At 43.4% G+C, this 25,931-nt stretch overlaps 2 protein-coding genes and 1 long non-coding RNA gene across 3 annotated transcripts; all 3 read right to left on the bottom strand.

Annotated features, from left to right (window-relative positions):
- Nucleotides 1–2,057: 2,057 nt before the first annotated feature.
- On the bottom strand, nucleotides 2,058–3,314 carry LOC118477053 (uncharacterized). Its single transcript, XM_035967590.1, has 2 exons — nucleotides 2,915–3,314; nucleotides 2,058–2,829 (listed from the first exon to the last, which is right to left on the bottom strand). The coding sequence occupies exon 2, from the start codon at nucleotides 2,718–2,720 to the stop codon at nucleotides 2,058–2,060; it is 663 nt and encodes a 220-aa protein (XP_035823483.1). The 5' UTR covers nucleotides 2,721–2,829; nucleotides 2,915–3,314.
- Nucleotides 3,315–6,858: 3,544 nt separating this feature from the next.
- On the bottom strand, nucleotides 6,859–7,634 carry LOC103653067 (RNA-binding protein cabeza). The gene has a single exon (NM_001363987.1). It carries the CDS (start codon nucleotides 7,566–7,568, stop codon nucleotides 7,224–7,226), a length of 345 nt encoding a protein of 114 aa, NP_001350916.1. The 5' UTR covers nucleotides 7,569–7,634; the 3' UTR covers nucleotides 6,859–7,223.
- A 4,691-nt stretch (nucleotides 7,635–12,325) lies between these two features.
- On the bottom strand, nucleotides 12,326–12,987 carry LOC103653066 (uncharacterized). Its single transcript, XR_565231.2, has 3 exons — nucleotides 12,942–12,987; nucleotides 12,493–12,559; nucleotides 12,326–12,411 (listed from the first exon to the last, which is right to left on the bottom strand). It is a non-coding gene; the product is annotated as an uncharacterized lncRNA (long non-coding RNA).
- Nucleotides 12,988–25,931: the final 12,944 nt, after the last annotated feature.

The raw sequence follows: 25,931 nt of genomic DNA, 5'->3' as shown, positions 1-25,931 counted from the left end.
ACTAAGTTTGTATCTGTTACAAATGTATATTACAATACAAAATGACTCTCTCACAATCACTCAATGACAAAGCAGTGAAAGCACATGTCAGATGACCACATCACAGTCTAGAAGACTACAACTAAGCAGCAAAAAGTTCATCTTCATCAAGAAATAAATTCTGGAATGAGTCCTCAAGCTCTGGATTGTCAACAGCATGTTGTTCTCTCTTTTCTCCTAATTCCCAATCTTTTAAGCAAGTCAGCATCTCCACATTCTCAGGCAATAAGCGTCCTCGTCGCTCCTCGATTATCATCCCTGTCAAACTGAAACAAGACTCCGAAGAGACAGTAGATACAGGAACAGACATAATATCCCTTGCCATTATGGATAAAACTGGATATGTTAGCTTGTGGTCACGCCACCAGAGAAGTATATCAAAATCATCCTCATAAGAAGTGACATTGTCACTGTCTAAGTAGGCTGAGAGCTCATAAATAGCAGATGAAGATGAAGCAGAAGGGGTAGAGCTAGGGGGAGGACCAACAACACCTGAACTGGAATCTCCAAATATTCTTCCCCAAGCTTGTTTTCTTTTACCTGTATGAATAGAAGGCCGAGCAGCCTTTTGAGCCCTAACTGCACCAAACTTAGGGCCCCTTTGGTAGGGCTTATTTTTCAGCTTCGGCTCTGGCTCATGCAAAAGTTGTGCCAAACACCTCTTTTTCAAATGGCTTCACCAGTGAAGTGCTTTTCCAAAATGAACTAGAGGGCATGAGCCAAAAAAAGTGGCTCACCCGGCTTCAGCTCACGTCATTTTTGCACAATAGCCCTCCCACCAGTCCAAATTATTATTTTTTGGTCCTGCCCTCAATCCCTAGCCACGTACAGAAGAGATATACATATACAAGGGTCTTTCTGAAAAACAACCTATAAGCCATTTTGCCAAATGATTTTTTAGAATAGCTTTGGCTCATCTAAAGAAGTGGTTTCACTTCGTGAGCCAGAGCCAAAGCCGTTTTTGGAGAAGCCAGAGCCCTGCCAAAGGGGCCCTTAGTCTCATATTTAGTAAACAGTTTATACAATTCATTTTTGACATCAGCATAATATGTACTGTACTCACACCCAGTGCACTCTCCAAGTAAATGCAACACATTAAAAAAACCTCTCATCTTAGCTCTAGGGTCCAGAATGAATGCATATGAATATAGCAAAGGTATGTCACTCCAGTATTTAAGGAATTTAAGTTGCATTGGAAACACAATAGTTCTAAGATTTAAATCTCTTTCACATGCTTTCAAATGAGATGCAATTTCCAGAATATGATGAAGAACTAGTGGACTAGTTGGATAATAAACACCAGACAGAACAACAGTAGAGTCATAGTACAGTTCTAGAAACTCTAAAATCTTCTCAGCAACATACCAATGATTAGGAGGCAATAATTGTGACTCATAATGTGAATTGATGAAGACAGAAAAAACAGTTTTGTATGGGACCAAGTGTTTAAGCATCAAATAAGTAGAATTCCATCTAACATCCATATCCAAGCCAAATTTTCTGGGTCTAACACCCCTTGCTAAGCAGTACTCTTTAAATGTTGCTATTCTAGAATTAGAAGCATTTAAGAAATTAATTGCAGTTCTAAAATCTTCCAGAAAAGGTTTCAGTCTCTTCATTCCAGATTTAACAATGAGATTAATGATATGACAAGCACAACGTTGATGCATAAGAGTGTAGTTAGAAGAAGGATCAGGACCCAAATAACCAGCAAACAAAGGTGTCAATGTATCCATAGCCTTTGAATTAGAAGAAGCATTGTCTAGAGTGAGAGAGAAAATCTTGTCAACCACACAAAACTCCTCAACCACAACACCAATTCTTTCAGCAATATTTTGACCAGTATGTCTAACCTCAATAAGCCTAAGACCAATGACCTTTTTCTGTAATTCCCAATCAGCATTAACATAATGACAGACAACACTAATGTAGTCCTCCTTAGCATTACCAGACCAAATATCTGAGGTTAATGCAACCGAAGAAGTAGCAGGCAACACAGAATTGATAAGCACATTACGTCATTCAGTGAAAAGCTTCAGAAGGTCTCTAGTGGTGGTCTGTCTAGACACTTTGGTAAACCTGGGGTTATGAGCACGGGCAATATAATCCTCCCAGGCCTGTGACTCACCAATACCTAATGGAAGGTCAAGCCTAGCAATCAGACGACACAACTCAGTTCGAGCAAAAATAGGATCATATTCCCAATTGTGTAGAGAACCATCAGGATTGAAAGCAAGCCTAGACTGGACCCTAGCAGCGTGATCAACCTTCTTCCTACAAGCTTTCTGGTGTCTAAGCAAATGCCCAATACCAGCAGAAGATCTAGCAGATAAACGAGTCTTACACATTCTACAAATAGCAGCAATTCGAACATTGGACCCATTCACTTTCTCAAATACCTCATCAAAATCAACCCAGATAGTAGATTTACGCTTACCAACAGATGAGGTACCAGTACCACCATCGGTGCTGGTGGAGCCGACCGGAGTATCGGTGGCCGTAGCAGGCCCTCCACCAGCGTTGGTCGGATTAGAACTTAGATCGACAGGAGCAGAGGTTAGATCGATACCAAGCAAAGTAGCAGCGTCAGCCTGGATGTCGTCTTCGTCATCTGGGACAAGCCCTGCCGCGCGAAGGTCGTCGTTGCCGGTGACCGGATTGACATCGTCATCATCCGCCATGGCGACCTTCACCGCGGACGGCCGATCTCCAGCACCGTCCCTCAACGGAGCACGCAGTCGCCGTGCCCGATCTACCCCAGAGGAGGAAGACGAGGCATCAGCAACTGACCTACAAAAGATCAAAACATTATACAGTTAGGGTTAGGGTTAGGGTTTACGAAAGATCTAGGGTTAGGGTTAGGGTTAGGGTTTACCTGTGCTACCGGAGCCCGATGCCGGAGAACACGGGGGCCACCCAGACGACACACGACAGACAGAGACCGATTAGAGACGACGGCGAGCTGGGGAGGGCCGGAGGGGAGGACGAGACGACAACACGAACTCACATAGTTCACCGAGAGAGAGGGGATTGGATAGGGGAGAGGGGTTAGGGTTAGAGAGGAGCTGGTGGATCGAGGTCACCGGCGTCGGGGACGGGAGCCGAGGTCGCTGGACAGGGGCGGCGCCGCGACGGAGGCGTCGGAGGGGAATCGCCAATCGCCAAGTCAATCGCCGCCGAGTCGGGAGAGAGAGAGGGAGCAGGGTGCGAGTGCGAATGCGAGTGCGAGCGGAGGGACTGAGAGGTGGGCCCCATGGGGCGAGGAGGCGAGGAGGTAAGGGCCACGGCGTCGGCTACGAGCCCCGACCGGGCTGTCCGCGTGGAGCAGGCCGTGCCGTGCCGGCCCACGTGCCTAGCCAGCGGCCCAGACATGGCCTGCTCCACTGGGCCGTGCCAGCCCGGGCCCATCCCATACGTGCCGGGCCGGGCGCGAACCGGGCCAAAAAAAAGGGCCTCGGGCCGGGTTAACGGGCCCGTGCCTCATGTACATCTATAGCGGGCGAGCTTGCTTCTAGCCGAAGACTTGCGCCACACGCCCACGGGCCACGTGGCAGCGCCAGATCCCTATCCGAGCGGAAAGTGGGGGCCTGGAGCGCATGCTGGCTCGAAAACTTAGGCCCGGCCTGTCTGGCACTAGGATGCCATACAAGGAGGTCTGAGACCCTCATGCATGGTTCCTTACGGTACACGTGGCAGTCTAGGACCCGCCCATGGGGGTCCGGACGACACTTGTGGGGGTCCTGTTCCCACCTGAGGGGGTCTGGACCCATGGTAGCAGTCTCTGAGCATCTACTCTTCTAGGACACGTGACAACACTGGACCTCTTCCTGAGCTGGGAGCGAGTCCCGAGGCCAGCAGTCGTGCTAGACGGGTCCGGACCCAGGGGTCCGGCTGCTCAGTTCCTTAATACGCGGTTAGAGCTAACCACACATGTATCTACCTTAGCACAGTAGGAGTGGATACCCCAGTTACGGGGTACAAACAACCACTATGCAATTCCAACATGTTCGAACTATCAATAACATCAACAATAGCAAAGGAATCATCCTTATGATAGGAAAGAAAGGAAACTCAGAAACACCCTATCCAACGACGCATGAACTTCTCAAGACACATCTACCACGTTGAAACAACATTGACCATTTCAATGTAAAGAATGATTAAGGACAATAAATTTGGCACTACCAATATCAACATTACCAGATCTGGAAGCCTATATACATGTCTGATTGTCTCGAGATCAGAATCCAATAATAAGGTAACACAATAGTGTTGATATCATCTATAGGCCTTAGTTTGGTTTTAGTGGTTAATGATAACGTAAGATTATTATGACTAACGTATGTTTTGTAGAAATAAGATAAATTAGGTCACAATAATGTAAGATGATTGAGCTTATGAGGTATTTATTTCCTTATTAATGAAGATCAATGCTCCATCTGTAATGAATGAACAAAATGGTTAAGGATAAGTTATTTCTAAGTGTTAATAGAGTTGTTGGATACTTAGATTAGTAACAAGATCTATATTTCCGTTTAGCCATACTATAAAGCAGGACATGAGATGAGGTATGGTGATGCATACTTACACTACCGGAATTTGGCTCTTTGCCGAGACCAAATATTTTGCCGAGTGTTTTTTTCGGGCACTCAGCAAAGAAGCTATTTACCGAGTGCCACGCAAAAAACCCCCGATAAAAGAAAACACTCAGCGAAGAAGCTCTTTGACGAGTGTTTTATTTTTGACACTCGGCAAAGAGTTTCTTTGCCGAGTGTCAAAAATAAAACACTCGGCAAAGAGTTTCTTTGCCGAGTGTCAAAAATAAAACACTCGACAAAGAGCTCTTGGTCGAGTGCTTTTTTTCCAACACTAGGCAAAGACAATTTAAAAATCACATTTTAAAGCAGTAAATTAATTCAAATGAAAAAGTTTTCGACTACAAATTTATATAACTTATCATAACGTATAATTTATATTTTGAACATTTCTTCATATGACAAAATACAAATAAATTTGTTCATAAAACCTATATCTCTCTCGTAGTTTATGAAACTACGAGAGAGATGTATAGAATTTGTACATATTGTTAGAACCATCATGTGAGATAAACAAATAACCAAACAACCAAAATAAACTTTGTAGATCTGAGAAGTTATAGAAGTTTATAGTTGACAACTTTTTCATTTGAAGTCATATTGTCAACGAAAACTACGTCTGAATTTAAAAAAAATTAAAATTTAAATTTGAAAACGACCTTGAAAGAAAAAACCACCAACATGTATGTTGTAGGTATTGAAGAGTTATGAAACTTTGTAGTTGACAATGTTTTGGTTTGAAATCATCTTGTCATGCAAAACTATGTTTGAATTTTGAAATTTGAATTTTTCAAACTACCTCAGATGGAAAAACCACAAAAATAAAAGTTTTAGGTCTTGAAATGTAATGAAACTTTGTAATTGACAACTTTTTGATTTTAAATCATCTTATCATTGGAAAACTCGTGTAAAGTTTTCAAATTTAAAATTCAAATTTTGTAAACGGCCTCGGATGTAGAAACTATTAAAATAGAACTTGTAGATCTCAAAAAGTTATGCAACTTTATAGTTGGTCACATTTTCAAATGAATTCATTTAGTGCCTTAAATAATTAAATTACTTTCTATTTGTTATAGTATATGAGGAATGAAAACGTAATATAAACATAATTGATGTAGTCGTGTAGTGGTATAGGAGGGTATGCGCGAGAGAGAGGTTATGAGTTCGAATCTTACAATTTACTACAAAACATGTAAATTTAATTTTAAAATAATAGTGAAAAATGACAGGGCGATGTGTAAGGTATAGGTAGGGTTGTGGAGAGTTGTTCCTATAATTTAAAAAAAGTTTTGCAGTTTTTTTTGAATTTTTTCGATTATTAATCTGTCGAGTTATTTTCTTTGCTGAGTGTTTTTCGATACTCGGCAAAATCTTTGCCGAGTGTTCGAAAAAAGTACTCGGCAAAGAACACTTTTTCCGATAAAATACTTGCCAAGTGTAAAATAGCCAGACACTCGGTAAAGAACACGATTTTGGTAGTGTTGTACAAACTAGTGCGAGATAAACCTAAGAGAGTCCATAAAAAGTTTGAGAGAAAACCTAACTTGCAAAGCGATTGAATCGAGCGTGTTCGAGAGTCCGCATTATATTAGCATTGGATGTGTCCGATGCTGCTTAGGATATATACAACACCGGATGGGATTGAGGTAATTAATATTCAATCGAACAAAATTAATCTAAACTAATCTACTGCTACCTCTCTTTCAATCCCCACTTTATAGTTTGATCCGACGATATATATGGATGACGCTCTAGGCTAGCTTGTTTGCCGACTTAGAGTGACATGCCAGCATCATTGCCCCATCGGTCGACGGGGTCGCTCCTTCTGAGACGAGAGCTTTCACGGTTATTTTGCTAGTTTTTCTAAAACTAGTCGCTCTTTTTCACGTAAGCACGATTAGTTTTGATAGTTTGCTCATAAATAAACTCTCCATTTTCTTTAGCATGCATGTAAGGTGTGATATCTCCGCCTTCGTTCTTCGATTCATGCATGGCTACTCGAACGATCTAGTCCTAACTCCTAATATATAATCATCTATTCCGGTGTTAACAAGTACGTATCGTCCAAACTTAGGTAATCTCATAAAATACACGTATGAGTGGCAGCAGCAGTATGTGCGTTTATGTGTATGTATACGTTGGATGAAGGCAGGGCCGTACGTCCAGCGTAAATGGAGCGATGGCACGTGACTCTAATTTTTTTTTGAGTTTTCTAAATATAAATGGTATAAAAATGCAAAGGTTGTTTATTATTTTGTGCTCGACTTTAAAATAGATAATATAAGAGCATAGGAATATAAGACTAGACTAAATACTATATTTTAGATTGTTTTTATCTCTATATACTATAGGTCTTCAGACTTATTTTTATGTTTTGTAGCCGGGCCTTAAAAAACTGAGATACGACCGTGATTGCAGGTAGAGGAAGGTGTAGCTGGTACATGCATGTGTGGCTAGCTAGTAGCCCTGTCGTCGTCGTCTAACCATCGATCCGGTCAATCCGATGTGCGTGTGGACATTGCATGCATTCCGGCCAGTCCATGTCCATATATGGACATGCGCCCCCGTTGTCGTGTCTCTGGTTCTCTGCTACCTGCACCAGTCGTTGCAGTTGTCGGTCTTGCAGCGCTGGTAGCACCCGCCCCACTGGAAGAGGTTGTTGATGAGGCACTTCACCCGGCACGTCGCCTCGCAGATCTGGCAGTCGATGCCGCTCACCAGCTTCCGCGTGCCCCCACCGCCACCACCTCCTCCCCCTCGTGCGCCGCTGCCGCCGCCTCCGCCTCGTGTGGTGCCATTGCCGTCGCCTTGCGCCTCGATCGCGGCCGCTGCTTCCACAGGCGCCTGCGCGGCCGCGGCCGGCAGCAGCAGAAGCACGCAGATCGCTGCGGCCCTAACGGCGGCGGCCGGCGGCCAACATGTATGGCGGCCCATGGATATGCGCAGATACGCGGTGACTGAGAGTGAGAGGTCGTTGATGCGGACGTCGTTGTATTTTATGGCGGGCATGACGAATTGTGGCGGGAGGATATATGGATTAATTTGTACGTACGTGCGGAGACCGTTGCATGCCTTGTGCGTGATGGCAGCGGCCGGCCCCTGTGTTGGTGCTCGGTGGTTGGGTCATGGCATTGCCGTTCTTCCCTACCCCCTCCCCATTTTGGATGTGCTTAAGCTATCTCGCAGTATCTAGCTCATTATTTTAAACTTTATTCTGTAATTAAACAGTGAGTTCCTAGTTTTGTTGGAGATAGCCTAAGGCCAGCATGCGTATATATGAACGTGTAAAATATTGTTTTGCACTGTAGATTATACTGTTTACAGAATAAAGTTTGAAACAGTGAGAGAGACGTAGACAGCCTTACTAGCGCTAGCTTAGGCCACCAAGTTTGCTTGATTTGTTTGACGCAAGTCATAACAAACCAAGAAAACAAAAAACTTGTACGGTTTGTCTGTGAACCTCTACTCCTTTTCAAAATTAATATTCACTCTGGAACTCTGGGTTGGTCCTGCATCATTTTTTTTAAATAACAAAGTTCATAGAGAGCCTATCAATATCAAGAACGCCAAATTGGGCTAGTTAAATTATTCATGAAGAATGTTTTGATAGAGCATTTTATTTGAACTTGTAGTAAACGTTAATATATTTGAAAAAAAAACTTGATCAAAGTTAGAAATTTTGATATAGAACAAAAAATGTAATTTAGAACATAAGGAGTAGTATAAAACTGCAAGTGTAACAGCAGAAACAAAATGAACTTAAATGGATGTTGTATGGTGGCATCGAACTGTCCAATGTACACAGACAACAATAGTCGATTCAATTCGTGAGTAGGTTTATTCATCAGGACACAGTCACATGGCTGCTAGCCTGCTATGATTATCCAGACAACATTTTAGCGGTATTACGTTTTCATATGGTTCTCTTGTGCGCAGAGAGATGCATGTCTAAACCATTGAAGGTGAATAGTTTTACAAATATGCCAAACAGGTCATGCAAGAGATGAATTGTGACCGTCGAAAATAGCGGCAGAACGACGTTGCCGTTTTCTAAGCATGAGACAGTGGACACTGATGCCCACTGATGCATGTTTAAGCCATCATGCATGGTACGTCAGTCTCATACTTTCAGCGATGTTAAGTAATTAATTTTCTGTTGGAATATGTCTCTAATTTATTTTATATATTTGAAATATGTCTTGGAATATGCTTTCTTGTACGCCTATAAATATAGATCATCCTTGTAACTTATACTCAACGGTTGATAATAGATCTGTTTCCTCGTGATTGTTTTCTCCTCCATATTGAAGAGGATTTTTCCACGTAAATCTTTGTGTCTATTTTATTTCCTAGCAAGTGTTATCGAAGCTAAGGTTAGGCACATTGTTTTTATCCACATTGTGGCCGTCGCCGCCGGGTTTTGCCATTTGTCGCATTATGTCGACTAAATTTGATATTCCGAAGTTTGATGGCAAAATTAGTTTTGCTATTTGGCAGCTTCAGATGAAGGTTGTTCTTACACAGTTGGTTGTTTAAAAGACGTTGCAGACGTGACCACATGACTGATGATAAGTGACAAGATATTTACGAGATAGCTTTGCCCGTCATACAACTCAGTTTATCTTTTAATGTTCTACGTGAAGTAATGCATGAAAAATCCGCAGCAACATTGTGGAAGAAATTGGAGGAGCTGTATATGTCCAAAAGTCTTGCAAACAAGCTACGTCTCAAGTAGCGTCTTTACACTATTCGCATCTGAGAAGAAAAAATACTCATCATATTTCTCAGTGCCCCTAAGTGAGAAATAAAGAGGAGAGAAAGAAAAAAAATTGGATAAGTCTTCTGCTGAAGCCAGTTTTGTTGAAACTTTGGATAGTGGAGAAGCTCTGTTTGTTGCCTCTGTTGAAAAGTGCTCTTTTGGGGTTCTCGATTCCGCTTGCGCTTTTCATATTTGTTCGAGATTGGTTTTCTGATTATGTTCAGTCTCATGTTGGTGAGGTTGTTATTGGAGATGGATCCACACGTGAGATTATTGGAATCGACTCTATTTATATCCAAGTTTATGATGGCAATATTAAGAAACTTATCTATGTCTGTTTTGTTCCAAAATTGAAGAGAAATCTTATTTCTTTGAGCACTTTAGAAGCAATGGGATTCAATTTTGCTGCTATTGATGGTGTTCTTAAGGTTTCTCGTGGCAATCATTTTATCTTGAAGGGCAACCGTTTGAATAATCTCTATTACTTGCAATGTTCAACAATTGATGCCGAAGCTGTTTCTATTGCGTTCCAGAAGAGAGGTTATTTTGATGATACGAAGTCGTGCTCCAGTTCTAAGTCTAATGATTCCTTAGACTTGGTTGATATTCAAATTTAGCATCCTAGTGGTGTTTGGGAAACAGTTCTATGAATTTAGAGTCAAGGGGATATTTGTTGGAATATGCATTTAATTCTTTTAATATATTTGGAATATGCTTTCTTGTACACCCATATATATAGACCTTCCCTGTAACTTGTACTCTACGATTGATAGTGGATCTGTTTCCTCGTGGTTGTTTGTCCTCCATATTGGAGGGGATTTTTCCACGTAAATCTTTGTGTCTATTTTATTTCCTAACATTTCTCTTTCCGGAACCCACATAAAAAACAGCGAGAGGTTGGATAACATGTTAATGGCTGGTTAAGTCTTCTCGGTAGCACCTCTAGGTCCCATTCAATTTCCCTCAGGGACAAATTTTGGCCTTTTTTAAAAAATCTCCTCGTTGTGCCTTGCCCGCTCTCAGAGATCGATATCTTGCGCGCCACCCTCTGGCTAGACCGTTGCAGAGTGCAGCGGCAGACATAGCACAAAAAATTACATATAGATAAGACTGTAAAACAGATGTAACATTACATATAGAAACTAGTGATCGTACAATAGAAATTAGAATTTGAAATAAGAGAAAATTATGAACAACAAAAAAAACTACACGTCGACGTTGTGATGGCTGAACAATAGAATCACGCGGGCGGGCGAGCACAGGCAGAAGGGGGATGGGCGGGCGGCGACGGCGTTGGTGCTGTGGTAGAGCGGGTGAGCACAAAAGGGGAACTAGGTGCGGCAGCGCGTTGGGGCAAGCGAGCATATAAAAGGGGCTATCGACAAAGTCAGGGCGAGCACAACAAGGGGCTAGCAATGGCGGAGTTGAGCGCTCCTACCTTGTGTCGATCGGATACATTGGTAACAGAATAGAAGTGGAGTTAGGTTGTTTTAGCGGGGATGGAGTTGAATTGTTAAGCGGGTGTCACACCCGGATTTAAGGGATAAAGCCGGGTGCGTCTCATATGTGCGTCAAAGAAGAACATCACATATAATGACAAAGTGTATAGAGATAAATGTCACATGTATCCACTACAGGAAACGAGTTAAAGAACGTGGGTGGCAAACCATCGAACTTAATGTAATAAGCCGAGAACTTACATTAAGTTCGTCGGTTTACCGACGAATATAGCCGACGACGATTTTTGGACGAACTTAGAAAGGCAAGTTCGACGGCCCCGACGAACTTAAGGATAAGTTCGTGGGTACCGTCGAACTTAACCTTAAGTACATGGGTACCGTCAAACTTAACATTAAGTTCGACGCCCCCCTCGAATTTGTGCAGATAAGTTCTACGGTACCCACATACTTAACCTTAAGTTTGTCAGGGCCACCTGGCCGACGAACGTATTTGGCCTGCGTGGGCCTACGTGGACTGTACATTAAGTTCGACGGTACCCACGAACTTAAATTTAAGTACGTGGGTACCCACGAACTTAACTCTTTTTCCCGAAAAAATAAAATTTACAGAAATGAAAAGTTAGACAAACAAAATATCACATAAGTTCATATCACAAATTCACATAAGTTCAAACACATGGATATAAGTTCATATCACAAATTCACATAAGTTCACACAAGTCCAAATACAAACTACTCCACACATCCATAGTGCACATTATTAGTTCACAAGTTCAAACATTAGCTCCATCGCTCTCGATCAGGACATCAGATTGTTGTTCGTAGCTCCACCACTAGAATTAAGACATATGTCCGCAAAGTCATCGTGAGGGGGAGGAGTCACTTGATGAGAGCTGGAACCCTATAAAATAAACCAAAATTCTCATAAATATAGAACTGGCATTAAATCACATGTACACAAAGATATAGGAAAGCATGATAAACACAAAATGTGGCTTCCAAGAAGAACACAAAATGTCGGCATTAAATCACATGTACACCAAGATATAGGAAAGCATGATGAACATATGTCCTAGCCTAAAGTGCTGCCATCACAAGAAACAAGCAACAGCGGAGTAGTCCCAATAGTTGCACTAAAAAGAAACTCCAAAAAAAGTAGGCCAATTTGTTGCAGCGTGAATAAGTAGCAAGCAACATGAATCGGGAACGTACTGCTGGTGATGGAAGTGACTGTGTTGGCCATGGGGGGCATCCCTAAGGCCCCATTGGATGTGTAGGATATCCCCATGGTGGTGGCGGCCAATATCCCATACCTGGTTGTGGAGGAGGAAGATTCTGTCCTCTAGGGGGCATCGACCACTGCATGTCCATCTGTGGGTTTCCTTGTCCAGTCTTAGAACCCTATAACTAAATAAAACGATGCATGATTATAATTGTAAATTAAAGTAAATATACTACAAAACTATACATGTGTTTCATTGGTGTTTGGGGTCTATCCAGATTGTGACGGACGGGTGAACTGGGGTCCCATTTGAGATCCCATCTGAGCACTATACATCTGCAAATACAATAAGTTTGAGTTTTTGCAATGCAAGCATATATGAAAATCGAATGAATGGTGGATTACTATAATTATTACCTGCATCAGCATTCCCTGCATCATCTGAACTTGTTGAGATAGTTGTTGAACTTGTTGTTGTTGTTGTCTTAGGTAGTGTTTGGTTGAAGAGCCAAGTAGAACGTAGCCGTTTTGTCCTAGTTTTGTTGTTGTTTGGTTACAAAGTAACTAGAACGGAGTAGTTCCAATTAGGGAATATTCTCCTCAGATTCGGAACCATCCCACTCCAAAAAATCAATGGGATGGAGCCGCTCCGTTCCCAGCCCGCTCGCACAGCTCGCCCTCCCATCCGTGCGTAGTAGCTTGCGCGCCTCCCTCTACAACCAAACAAAAAAACAGAGCCGCTCTGCAACCAAACAAAAAACAAAGCCGATCCGTTCCAGTTTACCAAACACAGAACAGAGCGGCTCCGTTCCTAGAATCAGGGATGGAACGACTCCGTTCTACTTAGCTCCTCAACCAAACACTACCTTAGTTGCTCATCAACCTCTGATTCCCTCGAAGTTGAAGTTCGAGATCTACTCCCCACGGAGGAAACATACCGACGACCAAAGCTATCGCGACTCACAACCCCATCACTGATCCCCAACTTAGAAACATCACAAGTTATGAACCAATAGTTTTTATTTATCATAGCTTTGATCTTATCATACGTCCCATGTGGTAGCCCACAACCAGCAACATATGATGCTTCCGGATCGAAAGGTGCCTCCCTCCAATCTAGAGCATCGTCTCCTGCTATCCTCCTAACCTCCTCACCATAACGAGCCTACAAAACAAGTTATGCTAATTATAAAAATGAGTCACAAGTTAATTAAGAATAGATAGTTATTATTTACACCTACCAGCTTTTCTGTCGCGCTGTCGTCACATAAAATTTCTGGATGCTCTGGATCTGGACCTTGGTGTCCCTCCATGTAAACGTCAATGAATCGGAGTCCAACACCATCATGAGCCTCCTGGAGTAAGAGACATAATGAAATATACAAATTTGTTAGAGGGAAAAGACTAAATGTTACTTAGCTCGTCATACCATTCGTTGTGATTTCCCAATAAATCCATCTGCTCCAAATCGATGGAGGCCCGGTTTGCTCTTCCGGTTCAAACGATTTCTATCTAAACGTTTTGGTGTATCATGATATCTTCACCCATTAAACGTTTTGGTGGACCCGCTTTAACTTTTATGCCTCATCTAAATGACTTCGTATCATTTCGAAACGGGTGATTGGATGGAAGAAACCGTCGATGACAATCAAAGAATGAGACCTTTTTACCATGTTCTAGTCGATATGCTTGTGTGTCCCCCATGCATATGGGACAACACAGTCGACCGTGGACACACCAGCCAGACCAAATACCATATGCAGGCAAATCATGAATTGACCACAAATATACAACACGTAAGGTAAATTCGTTTTCGATGACCATCATAAGCCTTTACCCCTACCCATAGCTCTTTGAACTCCTCAATCAATGGTTGCATGAATACATTGATCTTCTTTCCAGGATGTTTAGGACCTGGAATAATAAGGGCAAGAAATATGAACCCTTCTTTCATGCATTTGTTGGGAGGAGGTTGTAGGGCACGATGAAAACCGGCCAACAAGAGTATGAAGTGGAACTGTTGTTGTAAGGAGTGAAACCATCAGTGGACAAGCCTAGACGAACACTCCTAGCGTCTCTTGCAAATTCTGGGTCAAAACGATCCAGAGCCTTCCAAGCATCGCCATCTGATGGATGCATCATAATGTCTGGGTCTTGGCTCTCACCGTCTCCTTCCTTATGCCACAACATTAGCTTCGCAGTTTCTGGAGTTAAAAACAGACGTTCAAGCCTTGGAGTGATGGGCATATATCGGAGCTATTTAATTGCCACTTTTGTAGCAAAAGTAGCTCCATCCTCTTTTTGTACCTCCGCATAACTCGATTTACCGCATTTCTGACAATGGGTGGCCGCTTCATATTCCTTCCAGAACAACATGCAATTATATCCGCACACATCAATCTTCTTATACTTCATGCCAAGACCGGACACAATCTTTTTAGACTGGTATAAGTATTTTGGCATCTTATGGTTCGATGGGATGAGATCAATAATCAGATTGATTATATCGTTATAGCAATTATTCGAGAAGTTATACTTTGCCTTCATTGCCATAAGACGTGTAACCACCTGCAACACGGTCACAGTGGTGTTGTCATGCACTTTTTCCTCTGACGCGTGAAGAAGCATATAAAACTCCTGCACTTCCTCTAGTGTAGCATGTTCCGAGGCCAATGTTGGATACTCTCTACTAATATCAGCCACCAAGTCATCCATCCGATCCTCCTCCTCACCATCAATTCTTTCTGACTCTGTGATATTCTGCTCTACTTCTCCATGTGAGCGGCACACAAGATAGTTAGGCATAAACCCATTCTTGCAAAGGTGATGCTCCAGTTCTTCGGTCTTTCTCACATACTTAAAATTCCGACACTTGGTACACGAACACTTCACCACACGAGGTCCACCGAAAAATGCGAGATCCACGAATTGTTTTGCAACCCTAACCCATTCCTTTGAGTGACCTAGAGTCACGCTATTGAATCCATCATACATCGCCCTTCTTCTATTGTCATCCATTTCCAAAACTAAATAACCCAATGTATAAAAAATGTGTAAATAAACATCATTAAACAGACTTTGTATAATAACTCTATTACGAAGGATAGGTCCTAAACCTACCCAAAAATGAAGTTACACATCACTAGGCATAGAAAAGAAGAAAAAAATACTATTTCTAATACTATGCATTAAATTTTAACTAACAAACTAATACTAATACTATGCATCAATTAATCCTAAAATAAAGAAGAAGAAATACCTTCGTGGAGGCTGCAGATGCGGTGATGGTCGAGGAGACGTGGATCGGCCTACAATTAGAGTGGCGAGAGAGACCAGAGCCTCAAATCAAATGAGCCTACAGTTAGATGGAAACACTAGCTTCAGTTTTCTGTCCACAACAAGCATCAACCAAATGATTTCGCAAAACAGAAACATTTTCAACCAAATGATTCCACAACAAGCATCAACTAAAGCTTCACCACATGTGTGATATACTATGTATAAGTTTATGCCGACAAGAACAAGTGCATCATGTTTCTTCTAACATAACAATGTGCCAAGCTATCCAAGGTTGGCCTAGATTTATGAATGTGTTCATGCGATAACCATACATACACAGTTGTGAGAGATATTTTTTACTGTCAAGGGCAAGGTCGAGTGCCGGCGAGGGCAGGGTGACGATCAGCGCCGACAAGGGCAAGGGTGAGGTCGAGCCAAGGCCAAGGTACTGGTGTGGTGGTGCGTTCGGGCGGTTGAAGGCGGCGAGGGCGAGGGCCGACCGAGGCACAGACAAGGCAAAGACGACGCGGCCAGGCCAAGGCAAAGACGGCGAGGGCGAGCTTGGGCGGCAAACGTAGTGCTGGCGATGGCGCGGCGAGGCTAAGGTGGCACGCGCGGAGCGGTCCTGGCGGCGGTGCGGTGGCGCGGTGAGAGAGGTTGGTGAGAGAGAGGCTGGGCGCGGGCTAGCGGCAGCGTGGTGGTGGTGCTGGTGGTGGCGCGACGGAGCGGTCCTGGCGGCGGCTCGGCGAGCACTGATCCTGGCGGCGGCGCGATACGTGGGCGGGAAAAGTGAGTGAGAGAGACTCGTGTGGGCGTGTTAGGGATTTAGGTTTTTTGGGTTAAGTTCGACGGTGTCCACTTGGCCCACGAACTTAATTTGAGAACGTGGGTACCAACGTTCCTAATACGATAAGTTCGACGGTTTTAGCTAGGGCGCACAAATTTAAACTAAGAACGTCGGTACTCACGTTCTTCAACAAACCCATGAACTCAACTCAATTAAGAACGTCGGTACCCACGTTCTTAATTTTACCCACGAACATTTATCAGTTTCTTGTAGTGATCATTATTACATAGCGGAAGTCTTACAAAAATAATTGATAACAATAAAATGAACTAAATAATTATTCCTTGGTGCCATCAAGCTAACTGGGAGACGTCACCTAGATAAGCTCATATTCCTCATTGTAGGGCTCCTCTTGGACCACCTGCTCTTCACTTGTGCGGAGGGTTATATATCGTAAGAGTGAGCTCACAAAAGATCATAGCTCAACAAGTTGTGGGGAATAATGTGCATGAACTCACCAAATGTGAGATCTCATGTGAAGTGTAAGGCTGATCAACAAATAATGGTTAAAGCTGAGCATTGCTTTTAATAAGTTTGTCAATTTTTATTAGCAGTTACTAAGTGTAAGTAAATACCAAACTAGAGTAATAATAGATCAAATTAATAATAAACCACAATGCGACGCAAATGACCAATTAAGTTTAATTCCTTAAGTTACTCATGTGAGGGTCCGAGCCGCTCATGACTGTGAGCAAGGCTGATATACCCGTTTTACACTCTGCAGAGGTTGCACATCTTTACCCACAAGTCATGTTACTCATCTGCCAAGGGGTCATGAATCCCATACACCTCTACCAAGGAAGCGAGGCAGGGTAACACTATGAGGCCTTTACAAAGTTCCACTAGCTTCAGAAATCCCACTACAATTTCTAGGAAGCCCCAATGCAGGGATCCCTCGCCTGACCGCCATCGCAGCAAAATTAACCCGAGGACCTTCTTACACCGACCACTCCCCTACTGCCCTTGCCCCTTTCGGGTAAGGTAGTCCTCCACTAGCTTTCCTAATTAATTAGCCAAGTGCTTCCCATACCACCCTTGTGGTAGCACTGTTTTCCCGGGTGGTCGCTCCATGTTCCAATTATCATAATGATCTTATCATGAACAGTAAATAACAACTGATAATAAAAGCATGATCATGAATAATGTGTATCTCCATACCCAAAACCACATAAAGCAATAGTAGGTACTACCCAAAAGTTTAGTAGTAAACAAGGTATAAAGATAGCCAAACTAGGATGACCTATTGGGTCGCATCAAAATTAACCTATGCAGATAATAATGATTAACATGAACATTATTGGGTAAATAGAAGTGATCAAGGATACAACTTGCCTTCAACGAGCTCCTGCTCAGCAGTCTCCACCTGCTGAACTCCTGGGTCCTCAGTGGCTTGCTCATCTACTCACAATAATACAAACAAACATGGTATAGAAGAAATTAACATCATGCCAAACAATAGAACAGAATGCATGATAATATTCTACACATCGTAACGAAATCATAGGAACAAGAATCACTAAATTCAGAATTATTGTTATGGAGTTATGATTTTCTGAATTTAATAAATACCTAGTATAAAATAAATCAAGTGGATAATTTTGATCTAGGTTTCATGACTGAACACAGTTACTTGGTGATAAACATTATTAATATAAAATTATTGCAACTATAATGGACTCAAAAGGAGCTAAAATGAATTTTCTATGAATTAAATAAGTTCTGGAATTCTTTTTACATTAGAAATCCACTTTCTAAATTTATTTTACTATTTTCTCTTAGCTCTGGACTGCGCACCGTATTACAGGGAAGTGCGAGGTTAAAATTATAAATTCCAGGGCTTCTGCGTAATTGTTTTCACACTGGTCTATACTGCGGGTTGATTTCCCCGAACCCCGAGGGCTCTTTTACAAATCTGCGATAGCGAAGGGTATCTCAAAACTATGGTCGTCCGTTCACTAGCTAACGCACCAGATCACATCTTAACCCATAACCAACATGGGCCATCGGATCGCGGATCCAAGGCCCACGAGCCAGCACCAATCCTGGATCGTTTGATCCCCATCCGACCGACCCCGGCTTACGCAGCAAAAGGGAACGAGGGGGGTCCATGGTCTCAATCTCCACCGTCCATCGCCAGATTAATGACTCGCAAGTTATCTTCAATCCTGCACCCACAAGTCACGGCGGCACCGCCCATCGGAGAACCCCCTGCCGACTACTACACCCGCAAACCTTCTACCAGTACGGTCTATGCCATGGGGGCTCAAAAATGAACAGGTCACACGGTTACTTACCCACGGTGGAGCTGCGACGCACTCCGACCACGGAAAGAAATGGCACCGCCCAACGACGAGAAATTCACGACATCTTGGTCCAAGATTTCCCCCACAACAAGGTATTAAACCTTCACAGTGCTTCGACGGACTCCCGCAACACTTCGCTGATAATCCCATGCAGAGGCTGGCGGTAGCCTGGCCAGAGCGCGACAACGCAAACCTGGCGGCGCAATCCCTCTCGCCGTCGAGCCGCCAAATGGTGATGGCCGAGAAGGTAAAAAGAAGGGGAAGGAAGGAACGAGCCCTAGTTCACAGCTTTCTTTATGGACGCGAGGGTGGCCAGGGTGCAGCAACCGCCCCGCGACAATGGCGCGACCGACCCTCCGAGCACGGCGGTCAGTTGGGGAAAGGAGACTGACAAGTTTGGCCCGCGCGCCAGTGGCACTAGGCGAGCGGCGGGCAACCCAGCCCCACTAGTCTGTACGAGGATGCAATAGATGAGCCAGCACGCGCAAGTGGCTATGGCAGGGTCGGTTTGGGCCGAGATCGCTTCTTTGGGCCCAATGTCGCATTTATTCTTTTCTCTCTTTTTTTCTTTCTTTCTTTTCTCTTATTTTCTGTTTTCTTTTGGAAAGGAAATTGGGTTAACCATTTTTTATAATTAATTTTGGTGGTTGATCATCAACACAAACACATGAACTAACTAGTTTATCTAGAATTCATTTATTACAGGTGCATAAGGTTCAACACAAACCAATAAAATATTCAAGTTAGGGACTCAATTTGAAACGGAGCAAATGACTTGAGTGTGCTGAGAATTGGCGCATCGGACTGTCCGGTGTGCCACCGCACAGTGTTCGGTGTGCCACCGCATAGTGTCCGGTGCACCAGGACCGTACAAGTGTCAACCAGCCACTCTCGGGAAAACGAAGGCGCGCTCCGCTATAATTCACCGGACTGTCCAGTGAGCCAGTGGAGCAACGACTATCTGCGCCAACGGTCGACTCTGACAGCAGGAACAGTGCAGCACAGTACCGCACAGAAGTCAGAGCAGCGAAGTCAGAGGGGCACCGGACTGTTCGGTGTGGAACCGGATTGTCTAGTGCCGCAAGAGGACAAAGCCTCCAACAGTCGACAAGCTCCAAACCCTAACGGTTGGGTGATGTGGCGGCGCACAGGACAAGGAATAGTACCTGTCCGGTGGTGCACCGGACTGTCTAGTGCGCCCATCGCCAGCAGGCTCCCCAACGGCTATGGAAGTGGTTGGGGGCTATAAATACCCCCCGACCACCTCATTCATATCCATCCAAGCATTCCAAACATCTCATTCAATACAAGAGCAAAAGACTCCACTCTAAGACACATCAAATAGATTGAATCCTCTCCAAGCCTCCAAATTCACTCAATTCCATTAGGGACTTATGAGAGGGTGTTCTTGTGTTCTTTTGTTGCTCTTGTTGCTTGGCTTGGCCTCTTTCTTTTCTTATTCTTATTCTCAAGTGCTTTGTAAGCGAGGCAAGAGACACCAAGTGTGTGGTGGTCCTTGTGGGGTCTTGGTGACCCGTGAGATTAAGAAAGAATGCTCACTCGGTCTAAGTAACCATTTGAGAGAGGGAAAAGGTTGAAATAGACCCGGTCTTTGTGACCTCCTCAACGGGGACTAGGTTCTTTGGAACCGAACCTCGGTAAAACAAATCACCTTGTTCACTCGCCCTGATTCTTGTTTGATATGTTTTCCCCTCTCTTTAGACTTGAATTTAATCCTAACGCTAACCCTGGCTTGTAGTGTGTGTTTAAAGTTATAAATTTCAGGTTTCACCTATTAACCCCCACCTCTAGGCGACTTTCAATTGGTATCAGAGCCAGTGCTTCATTAAGAGTCTAACCAACTCGAAGTGATGTCTGGAGATCACGCCAAGAGGAAGATCATGACCGGCGACAATTCTGTAAGCTCGGGGAGGACTCTCTCAAGGGAGTCCGACAACAAACACAAGGAGGAATCATCTTCCTCCATCAAGTCGCATCAGAAAGGTGACAAGAAGAAGAAGATGAAAAAGGTGGTCTACTACGAGACCGACTCTTCGTCACCCTCCACATCAAGCTCCGAGTCATCCATCGCTTCTAAGCGCCATGAGCGCAAGAAGTATAGTAAGATGCCTCTTTGCTATCCTTGTATTTCAAAGCACGCTCCATTACTTTACGTTCTCCTAGGCAAACAACCATATTTTGATGGTGAAGATTATTGTATGTGGAGTGATAAAATGAGACACCATCTAACCTCACTCCACGAAAGCATATGGGACATAATTGAATTTGGAGCGCAGATACCACAGGTGGGGGACAAAGACTATGACCTGGACGAGGCCGCCCAAACTAGGCACTTTATCTCCCAAGCCACATCTATACTCCTCGCCTCCTTGTGTCGAGAGGAGTATAACAAGGTACAAGGATTAAAGAGCGCCAAAGAAATTTGGGACGTCCTCAAAACCGCACACGAAGGGGATGAGGTGACCAAGATCACCAAGCGGGAGACGATCGAGGGGGAGCTCGGTCGATTCATCCTCAACAAAGGAGAAGAGCCGCAAGCAATGTACAACCGGCTAAAAACAATGGTGAACCAAGTGGGCAACCTCGTGAGCACCAAGTGGGATGACCATAAAATGGTCAAGGTTATTCTAAGATCCCTTGTTTTTTGCAATCCTACTCAAGTGCAATTAATTCGTGGGGATCCTAGATATAAACTAATGTCTCCCGAGGAAGTGATTGGCAAGTTGTGAGCTTTGAACTTATGATCAAAGACTCCAAACACATTGTCAACTTGGAGCAAGGCGCCACATCTACACCTGAGGTGCAACCCGTCGCATTCAGGGCGATGGAAGAAGAAAAGGAGTCTACATAAAGTAGGCTTCCAATCGATGCCTCCAAGCTCGACAACGAGGAAATGGCGCTCATCATCAAGAGCTTCCGCCAAATCCTCAAGCCAAGGAGGGGAAAGGACTATAAGTCCTGCTCCAAGAAGGTGTGCTACCGGTGTGGCAAGTCCGGTCACTTTATTGCTAAATGTCCAATTTCTAGTGAAAGTAACAGGAACGAAGACAAGAAAGGGAAGAAGAAGGAGAAGAAGAGATACTACAAGAAGAAGGGCGATGATGCCCACATATGCCGGGAATGAGATTCCGACAAGAGCTCTACCGACTCCTCCTCCGACGAGGACACCGCCAACATCGCCGTCAACAAGGGCCTCCTCTTCCCCAATGTCGACCACAAGTGTCTCTTGGCTAAGGACGACAAGAAGAAGAAGGTACACTCTAGAGCCACCCCCAAATATACAACATCTAGTGATGAGGGTAGCTGTTGGGACCATGCTTCGTCGCCGAAGGTCCTGTAGGAAGAAACAGCTTCGGCTGAAACTGTCTACACGTGATGACCAAAGGTTGCTGTTCATGAAGCTTCTGAATTGCAAACCGACTTAAAAGTAGAATGACCTTTTAGTCCACAAGTGTTTGAGTCATTATTGTAAACTTTTATGAGGGGCATGATTGTAATTCCTCACAGGCTGTGTCTTGTGCCTATAAATAGTGAACAATATTCCTTTACTGTTCACGCATACCTGTAATTGCAATCACATCACTCGGGAATCATTCCTTGCCAAGGCAGAGGTATAAATGTATCTAATATTGTATTTGAATACATCAAGTTTATATAATACGTAAATGATGTTGTTTGTTTATAGTTTGCTTGTCTTTAATGCTTTATATCTCACATTATTTTATATAATCTTTAAGAGTTTAATTATGAAAATTCAACCTTCATAATTGTGTCGTTTTAACCTTCGTCCGAAGTTCATTAAATCCTTGAGGAAATAATGCTTCAGCGGACGAAGGGCATTAACATTTAACATTTTGTGTTGCCTTATTCTTAATTCATAGCATTTGAGAACAAGTCCCCAACATTGGCGCCCACCTCCGGTGAACTCACTACCACTTTTCTGAGCTGATGGCTTCGTTCAATATTCAAGCTGGAGCTGCTTCGGTTCCGAAGCTGGTACTCCCGATAACAGGTGGTTCATGTTCAGAACCAGCCAACAAGAAGCAGAAGAAGGAAGCACAGAGAAGGGTACAGCATGTCGGGGTGCAAGGACCCTTCATCAAGTCAAGATGGTCTCACATTCCTATTACCTTCTCCCAAGAGGATCTTCAACTCAAGGATTACCCACACAATGATGCTATGGTTATCTCTTGTGTTATCAAAGGATTTCTGGTCCACAATGTTTTGGTTGATACAGGCAGTGCAACTGACATCATATTTGCTAAAGCCTTCAGACAGATGCAAGAGCCCGAAGATAAAATTCTTGATGCCACACATCCCCTCTGTGGCTTTGGAGGAAGGCAGATTGTAGCACTCGGCAAAATCTCAATGTCAGTGGCCTTCAGATTCATCAACAACACAAGGACTGAACAAATTATGTTTGATATCGTTGACATGGAGTACCCTTACAATGCAATCATTGGTCGTGGTACTCTTAATGCCTTCGAAGCAATTCTGCATCCAGCTTATCTTTGCATGAAGATACCTTCGGACCAAGGGCCCATTGCTATTCATGGAAGTCAAGAAGCTGCCAGAAGGGCCGAAGGAAATTGGACAGACTCAAAAGCAATCCATAAAATAGATGGAATTGAAGCTTGTGAGCAATACAAGTTCAGAAGGGAAAAAGCTGCTTCGGCTGACCAGCCGAAACCCATGCTCTTATGTGAGGATATAGCAGAGCAGAAGGTGCTATTGGGATCTCAATTGTCTGAAGAACAGGAGAAAACCTTGATAAGGTTTTTGTTCAACAATAAAGATGTTTTTGCTTGGTCAGCTAATGATCTTTGCGGAGTTAACAGGGATGTTATTGAGCACTCGCTCAATGTTGATCCATCCTTCAGACCCAGGAAACAGAGGCTTCGGAAGATGTCTGATGACAAGGCCGAAGGTGCTCGGAATGAAGTGAAAAGACTCCTCAGTGCCGGAGTTATTAGAGAGGTAAAATATCCAGAATGGTTGGCTAACACTGTTATGGTGAAGAAGGCCAATGGTAAATGGAGAATGTGTATCGATTTTACTGACCTTAATAAAGCCTGTCCGAAGGACGAGTTTCCATTGCCAAGGATAGATTCCTTAGTTGATGCAGCAGCTTCATCAGAGCTCATGAGTTTGCTGGATTGCTATTCAGGCTATCATCAAATATGGATGAAGAAGGAAGATGAACCAAAAACCAGCTTCATAACCCCTAGTGGGACATATTGCTAACTTTGGATGCCTGAGGGGCTTAAAAATGCTGGAGGAAGTTTCAGCAGGATGACAGCAAAGGTTCTCCATTCTCAGATAGGCAGGAATGTACTAACTTATGTTGATGATATCATTGTAAAAAGCACGAAGCAGGATAACCACATTACTGATTTACAGGAGACCTTTGCTAATTTTAGACAGGCTGGTCTAAAGCTGAATCCAGAAAAATGTGTCTTCGGAGTAAAGAAGGGGAAATTTCTCGGTTGTTTAGTTTCAACAAAGGGAATTGAGGCCAACCCAAGTAAAATCGAAGCTATACTTCGAATGGAGCCACCAAGTACAAAAAGGGGGCTCAAAGATTGACAGGAAGGCTAGCATCTCTCAACAGATTCATATCTAGATCAGCAGAGAGAAACTTACCATTCTTCGAAGTACTGAAGACAGCTGAAGTCTTTCAATGGGGACCACTCCAGCAGAAGGCCTTCGAAGAACTGAAGCAGTATTTGATAGATCTAACAACATTAACTCCACCTACGCCAGGGGCTCCTTTGTTATTATATGTGGCAGCTTCGCACTCAGCGGTAAGTGCAGCACTTGTTCAGGAGAAGCTTGAAGGCCAAGTTAAGAGGCAGGCCCCAATATATTTTGTATCCGAGGTTCTTAGTTTATCAAAGAAAAATTATACAGAGTTGGAGAAGGTACTGTATGCTGTCTTGATGGCCTCCAGAAAGCTTCGGCACTATTTTCAAGCTTACAACATAATTGTTCCTTCTTCACAACCTCTGAAGGATATTATGAGGAACCGAGAAGCCACTGGAAGGATTGGAAAATGGGCTGCAGAGCTCAATGAATTTTGTATTGATTATGTTCATAGATCTTCGATTCAGTCCCAGGCATTAGCAGACTTCATTGCTGATTGGACGCCAGGGGCTCAGGAGGAAGAAACAAATAAAGACGCCGAAGCATGGACAGTGTTTTGCGATGGGTCTTGGGGAACCTTCAGAGCAAGAGCGGCTGCTGTGTTGGTTTCACCTTCCAAAGTTAAAACTTGTTATGCGGCAAGACTTGATTTTAGTTGCACAAATAACATTGCCGAGTATGAAGCTCTGCTTTTGGGTCTTCGGAAACTAAAGGCAATGAGAATCAGAAGGGCCATTCTTAAAACTGATTCTCAAGTTATTTCTGGGCATATTGACAAAAGTTACAAAGCAAGAGACTCAAAGCTTGAAAGGTATCTAGATACAGTTCGAAGGATTGAGGCTTCCTTCGAAGGTTTCTCTGTCAAAAATATTCCTCGTGGAGAAAATGAATACGCTGATCTATTGGCTAAGTCGGCAGCCCAGGGGCTGCCTATACCTTCGGAAGTATTTTTTGAAACAATAAAAGCACCTTCTGTCGAGCTTCTTGAAAGAGCAATCCTCAACATATCCCCTGTTTATAGTGAAGATTGGAGAACTGAAATCATCTCTTTCCTTCAGGGTAATTTTCTTTCAGACGACGAAGCTTATAACAGAAGAATAGAAGCAAGAGCTCAACCATATCTATACTATATACTTAAAGCATCAGTTTCAACGGTCGTCATACGTCATCTTTTTACAAATAACCCCAACAACTATTTCAAATTAATCTGGTGCACGTCTATAGATGACCAAACGGCAACCCGGCACGAGCCAGACACACGTGGGCCACAACTATGGCCCAGGCACATCATGTCGGCCTGCTGACTGTGCTGGGTCAGTCTGTTAGTCCGTCGGCCCATTTGATTAAATCAGCGTAAAATGTTAAAAAATGGTGCAGAAAGTGGGGTTTGAACCCATGCCCTGATGGAAGAAGGGCACACTGGATGAAGTTGTCTAACCAGTACAACATCATGCTAAAATGTTTTTAATACTGAATATAAATTGTATATATGTATATATGGTTTTTTGTAAAATAAAAAAATATAATTGTGTCGGGCCGAGCCAGTACTACGGCCTGAGGCTACAGCCCAAGCACGACACGACGTTTTTGGCTCTTGCAAGCATTAGGTCGTTTCTGAGACCACATTGGCGCAATGGACTACATGGTGTTCGAGGTTGCTGAATTGGATGGAGCAACAATGATTTGTCACACTAACAGTAAAATAAAAGGTTATTTGTTGGTTTTAAACGTTAGTAATTGTTACGAAATAGCATAATTTATAT

The sequence above is a fragment of the Zea mays genome, chromosome 4, assembly GCF_902167145.1.
Source record: "Zea mays cultivar B73 chromosome 4, Zm-B73-REFERENCE-NAM-5.0, whole genome shotgun sequence".
In the NCBI taxonomy this organism is placed as follows: domain Eukaryota; kingdom Viridiplantae; phylum Streptophyta; class Magnoliopsida; order Poales; family Poaceae; genus Zea; species Zea mays.
This window is presented reverse-complemented; position numbering and strand designations above follow the sequence as displayed.